Source organism: Micromesistius poutassou (genome assembly GCF_964030765.1).
Source record: "Micromesistius poutassou genome assembly, chromosome: 21".
NCBI classification, from domain to species: Eukaryota; Metazoa; Chordata; class Actinopteri; order Gadiformes; family Gadidae; genus Micromesistius; species Micromesistius poutassou.
Window position 1 is genome coordinate 4,066,962 of NC_140291.1, and position 6,722 is coordinate 4,073,683.

General features: G+C 39.6%; 1 protein-coding gene across 1 annotated transcript; it reads left to right on the forward strand.

Moving 5' to 3' along the window:
- The first annotated feature begins 724 nt into the window (after window positions 1-724).
- fbxl15 (F-box and leucine-rich repeat protein 15) lies at window positions 725-4,095 on the forward strand. The gene is made up of 4 exons (XM_084485418.1): window positions 725-823; window positions 1,135-1,294; window positions 1,394-1,896; window positions 2,734-4,095. The coding sequence occupies exons 1-4, from the start codon at window positions 798-800 to the stop codon at window positions 2,921-2,923; spliced, it is 879 nt and encodes a 292-aa protein (XP_084341544.1). The 5' UTR covers window positions 725-797; the 3' UTR covers window positions 2,924-4,095.
- Window positions 4,096-6,722: the final 2,627 nt, after the last annotated feature.

Consider the following 6,722-nt stretch of genomic DNA (forward strand, 5'->3'; position numbering starts at 1 on the left):
CTTGAGCTTGTGGTGGCTCGTTGTGGGGGAGAAAGTTCGCCACCCTGTTTGCTCACCTTCTTCACTGAAAGACAACTCTTAGGTCAGCAGTTTGTCAGCATGGTTGACTCCATTATTCTGCGATGCAGAAGTGAACTACTGACATTATGCTCAATTGTTCTACACATAGGCCAAAGGGCTGCCTGTACACACACACACACACACACACACACACACACACACACACACACACACACACACACACACACACACACACACACACACACACACACACACACACACACACACACACACACACACACACACAACTAATTCATTAACCACAGCCTCACCCTTTATTAAAAAAAAAAATATATATATATATATATAATTATTTATAAAAAAATGCAGTTGTTAAATAGTAGGCTACAACACTGTAGTCATTATGTTAGTCTAAACAAAATCAAATGTTAAACAATATACCTTCAAAGGTAGGCCTACAGAGGTAAAACGAATTCAGGTATAGTAAAGTGGGATAGGACATACCTTGGTAAACTATGTGATGCTTTAGTAAAATATTGTACGTTTTACTAAAGCATCTGTTGGCTGTACATTTGTATTGCTATTATGTGCACTGTTTTTATACCCATTACATGATTAAAATGTCACATTCCATTCTTCCATACATCCAATGAATAACAAACCCGGAAATCAACAAAACCCCGTTTCTAGTCTGATCGCGAGATTTTGAGCCGGGTGTGTACCAGCCGAATGAGTACCGTTTCAGTAGCGTTTATACATATACCTACATACTCAACATGGATGAAGATGCGTTGGAGTTAAAGTATGTGCGTTTTGTAAACAATTGTTAAAATATATAATTGCAAAGCAAATGTCACAACCGAAGAGCTATGCTAGTTGTTCAGCTAGTATTAGCTTTCAGACCCCAACCATCCAACCAGTAGACAGGCATGCAACGATGCACTAACGGGTCATGTAGTAACCTTACTACTCTTAACGTGAATCATATACAATGCATTCTTTACGATTGACATTATTCAAGTTCCTTGGAAAATAGGTTGGATGTATGTTTGCATAAATATTATATAAGCATTGTTCCTTGCTCCAGTTCATCATGTAACTTTTCTTTCGCAGATGTCATATTTTGGACTTGCCTTGGGAGGATGTATTAGTTCCACACATTTTATGCCATTTACCATTGCGACACATTGCAAGCCTCCAAAGAGTGAGCAAGCAGTTCCAAGCTCTTATTCATGTGTACCTGGCCAACTGTCGGAATTTCGATCTATCACAGGTAGGTAACGCAGTGACGTCAAACTATCTATGTGGTGTCTTCGACTTAGAGATTGTATCAATGTAATTGTAAAACCGTGTCTTATTATTACGTCTACAGATTGGCACATGCATTCCCAAGGAGGCGTTTTGTACCATGTTGAGGGACAACAAAGTTCTCCAGAACCTGTCGCTTCATAACTGTGCAGAGTGGGTGACGGACAAAGAGCTGCTGCCAGTCATCGGCCAAAACCAGCACCTGCTGAGAGTGGACATGAGGGGCTGCGTGCGGCTCACACGCCATTCCCTGGTGGCGGTGTCCCTGAGCTGTGTGCAGCTCCAGCACCTGGTTCTGGCGCACTGCGAGTGGGTGGACAGCCTGTCCCTGCGCAGCCTGGCCGACCACTGCGGGGGGCTCCAGTCCATCGACCTCACCGCCTGTCGCCAGCTCAAGGACGAGGCCATCTGCTACCTCGCCAAGAAGTGTCTGCGGTTGAGGTCTCTGTCGGTGGCCGTCAACGCCAACATCACCGATGAGTCTGTGGAGGAAGTCGCCAAGCACTGCAGGAGTCTGGAACAGCTGGACCTGACGGGCTGCCTGCGGGTGGGGAACCAGTCCATCAGGTAGGACTCGTAATGCACACACGGAACTTTTCTTTTTAAGGTTGGAATCCGGCTCTCTGTGGACTCGGCGTGACATAAACCATCATTGTATGAGGCTGGTCCTGGATCGATTGCAGAAAAATTTTGAACTCAAGAATTGAACTGATTCTATTTTTTCTAGTTTTCTGAAAGCAATGTCACCTACATCACTAATATGCAAATCATAATATCATATAAAGATGGGAATGGGCACATAAGCCAGGAATAATATGATAATAACCAGCAATAAAATTGACGACACAACAAAAGCATCTGGCACTAATGTCTGCTAGCTGCACTGTCTATACTGGGTTTATATCATATCATGTCTTAATTGTGTTGTGCATGCATCTTGTGTAGCATGTACTTAATTGTGTAGCATCTGCAGTAGCTAGCTATCACTGCTGTATACGGGGAATGGGGTTAGCCTGGCGATTGTTAGTACTTGCACTTGGTTCTATGAACATCTTTACTGTACCGACGGCGATATATTGTTTCATTTTCACTATGACAAATGTACTTGGACGTAGGACAAACTCGTATCACTACTGATTGGTCTGCTACTTTTATGTACCTTGGCACATGGTCCGTGGTCCATGTGTGTGGTTTTCTTCACTAGTTTGGCCTGCTACTCTTGCGCCCGCACATTAAAGCAGCATACCCATAAGTAGTGTTATGAATTGAGACCTGTTTTTAGCCTACCATGATGCCTTTGTGAAAAGGGGTCTGTTTAGGACTTGATACACATTTTATTCTCTGCCACTAACTCATATATTACCATGCCCACTCTGTTTTGCGTTGGGGTCGGGATCCCCGCAGGACGGTGGCGGAGTACTGTCCAAAACTGCAATCCCTCAAGGTGAACCACTGCCACAACGTGACCGAGTCCACTCTGAACCCGCTCCGCAAGAGGAACGTGGAGATCGACGTGGAGCCCCCTCTCCAGCGGGCCCTGGTGCTACTGCAGGACGTGGTGGGCTTCGCCCCCTTCATCAACCTGCAGATATAGTCCGTAAGAGAGCCACGCGTAAAGGCTTAGCTATGGTTCCACGTCGACGCATCGCAAAGGGGGTTTACGGACCCCTCACGTCCTCGCGCCCCTCCTTGCGTCCGCCGCAAGGGCCTGACGTGTGTCTCCCAAAAATGTTAACTTTCTTGTCGAGGCGACGCTGCAGCAAGGGCTGTGATTGGTCCGCTCCCTGAAACCCGACGCAGAGGCAAAACAGGGTCACGAGTCACGACTGCGTGGTCATTGCGTCGCGTCGACGTGGAACCATAACTGAGCTGTAATGTTTAAAAAAAGAAAATACTTTCTCAAGGAAAAGTGTCTGCTAAATGACTTAAAGAAAAGAAAATATGTTATAATATACATAAAAAAGTACTGCTTTTGGGCCTTATTGTTGACTACAATATATCTAAATGCCTTTATAAACATACTGTATGTGTCCAAGTACTATTCACACACATTCTCATAATGTTTTTTTTTTTATACAATGCGATAAACGTGTTAGATAATTGTGTTTAATGATCAGTAGAAAGTAACCTTGTCTCCTCATCGGTTACCTCAGTGTAACAAGAACTTGAAAAGATATATCCTTTTTAATGTTAAAAAAAATGCAAATATTTAATGATAACAAATGTGTACCTTATCTGGGGAAAATGTTCACCTTATCTGGGGAAATGTTCAGACTTTTATTGCAATTGTATGTAAAATGGCATTGAGAATATTTCTGCACCTAAGAAATAGAAAGCCATGCACTTTTCAGAAATCGTTGTTGCCTATTTAAATAACTTTTAAGTGCACTGTTTTTCAAGAAAATGTATTTTATGACTTTTGGCATTATGTATAACCAAAGCACCATATTTATTTTTAATTGAAAAACTCATTACTCATATTATTGTTTGTTATTATTGTTGTTGGAAATGTATGTTGCACAAAACTATTTTCTTATAATTCGTTAAGATTCATTTTAATTTTGCATGCGTAAGCCTACTTGGTTTAATATTACATTCGAAGATATCTGCAGTTTTTTGTTTATGAAGTACTCAGGCACTGTTTATCAGTACTTTCAGGCACTGAACTATATCACAAATTCAGATAAATATAATACACATTTTAAGAAGATTAAGATGTAACATTTCTTTTACTATATACTGTAAATAAAAAAAGTCACAGCTTGAGTTGTCTTTTAATTGCATAAAGGCTAGACTGTGGTTTTCCAACGCATGGTCAGTGAAGCATATCCTGACCCTTTCTATGGGGATTTTCAACACAGCTTTGGTGGACCAGACGAGAGCAACGGGAGAGAACACCAAAATACACTAGTTGCTTGTGCTTTCAAAATAAGTCAGTTGAATAATATTGCCCAGATAAATGTGCAAATGTGAATGCTGACGAAGCAATGTCTTAATTATTTTTTTCTTTGGTGTTAACAACGTTAACAATATTTGTATAATATATCTATGTATAATATTTGTATGTATAATTGTTTCTCATAAAATATTTGAATGTTCATTAGGCCTACATGATCCATGTTTTTGCTACATGTTTGTTGAATAATGGTTTCTACGTAATCGTCATGCTGTTATTACGTACATCAAACACTTGGTGGCAGCAACGAATCAAAGAAAGAGCCACAGCCCGTTAAGTAGCTACTATGTTACCTTTTACAGGACTGTCATTTTACAGATTTTACAAAAATTATGGATTGAAAATAATAACTTTTTTTTTTTACTGATTTCGTAACTTTTTCTTTGACGTTCTCAACGTTGTCAAATTTAAGGCCATAAGCAATCTTTAAATGTCTTCTAACTATATAATCCTGGCAACAGTATAGTATAGACCCAGTATGAACTATTACTTAATGTAACAAGTAATTATTGCAAAATAGTAATACAAAGAATAGCATGACACAATAGAAACAATTCTCTTTTTTAACCCATTGTTAAAAATAATCATATTCCATACCCACTGTTGAAAAATGCATTCTCCCTTTGATAATGTCTTATTCTGATCATTCCATGTCTTATTTGAAGGCCTTCTCTACCCAAAGGAGTGTGTGTGTGCGTGCGTGTGAGTGAGCTTGCAGGTGTGTGTGTGCGCGTGCGTGTGTGTGTGCGTGTGTGTGTGTGTGTGTGTGTGTGGTACAGTACAGTGTGTTCAGCAGTTGGTGGGTTAAAAGCATTTAGACCACATCCATCATCTGAGACCTCAATTAGCATTGATCTAGAGGAAGGGGTGGGGGTAGAAACATGGCGTTGTTATTATATACCATGGTGCAATTGCTCCTCCCGTGATTGAGTGTATGTGGGGGATTTCTGAAACATAGCTGGCCTAACATCTTTTGTCTTCCTGTCAATAATCTGGCACTTGTTCAAATTATGAATCAATAGCGACTGATCTTTTTTACGCTCAGGCACATTGCAGTTTATCCTTTTTTTATTAAATGTACACTTTCTTTGCCCCCTGGCATTACATGATGTGGTTAGTTATGGTAACAAACAAACGGACAACCCTGGAATAGCAATTAGCTTTGAAGCCTTTATGAGGTCTGTAAGGTAGCTTCCCTCCTCAAGATTAATTTGGAAATTAATGGAAGAATTGGAAAACAATTTGAATTATTTTATTTGCAAAAATGTTTCTTCTTTGCCACACCAAGACAATACAGAAACAAAATGGAATAGAGGTCAGCTGATTGCATTGCATGCCATGCATTGCAGAAGCATATTGTTCAAAATATGTGAAAAAGTGTAATATTATGTATCTGGTTATTGCTATTAATGACGGTTTATTCTTACAAGGGCCTTCTCATTATCGGCAGTTAATTATTCTGTATAACTGGTCAGCTCAACAGTTACTTGCTATCGGGCCGAGATCACAGCGTCGCTCACTCTTAATACTGTAATCAACCAGACAAATCGAATTGACGAGTTGATGAAGTGAATGACAGCTCAATTTCATATCATCTCGAAAACAAGCTCATATAATCACCAGCTTTTAAACTTTGATTATATTACTAATGATATTAACTACTGTGACAAAAATGAATGAATATAAGGTAGATGAACATGTCTCTCAAGAAAATGGAGAATTAAGAAATATGTGAGAATATTCACAAGTAAAGCCTTTCCTTTTAATTTAATCATATATGCACTGTATTCAACTTTCTCTAAAACGTTTTTAACGAGGTCAGCATAAACCTCAATATCCCTTTTAGAAATTCAATCTAGTTCCCCCAGAAAAAAACAAAATCGAAGGAGTGAAACAGAGGCAGTCAAAAACCGAAGACTTTCGTTCATTTTCATATTTTTAATTAACAGTTCCTCTTTCTTTCCCCCCATCAGTGAACAAGTCAGTTTTTTTCATTTATTTGATGTATTTTATCTTTCCCCACCATTCATATACAGCCCTAGTGGATTTGGGGGACTTAAGGATCAGTCCTTTGGTCACCAGGGAAGCATAACTAATAACAACATTAGACTAGCTTTGTGAGGGTGGTCATCAAATGTCGATCACCCAACCAAGAAATAGTGTGGAATTTTGCAATCTGCATATATAACCGTTTCTGTTTAGCATCACTGCAAGGGGGTTTAATTTAGGAAGGCGTTTGGAAGATGAAGTATTATGTGTTGTGTGTTTTTGTAAGATTCATCCAAGAAGCACTATTTCAATCGGATTCATTACGTGGGTATATGTCATATATTTACAGCTTATTGTGCGTTATTTTGAAACTTTGAGCCTGGGCAACACAGGATTCAGCCTGATTAAAGTGACATTTGAAGCTTCTTTTAGACTTCATAATAATTGT

Bases quoted from the DNA above. Each gene is read 5' to 3' on its own strand.
- fbxl15 (XM_084485418.1), top strand. From the start codon at position 798: ATGGATGAAGATGCGTTGGAGTTAAA. The intron at 1,295-1,393 runs GTAGGTAACGCA...TTACGTCTACAG, and splicing joins GGAATTTCGATCTATCACAG to ATTGGCACATGCATTCCCAA. The intron at 1,897-2,733 runs GTAGGACTCGTA...GGATCCCCGCAG, and splicing joins GTGGGGAACCAGTCCATCAG to GACGGTGGCGGAGTACTGTC.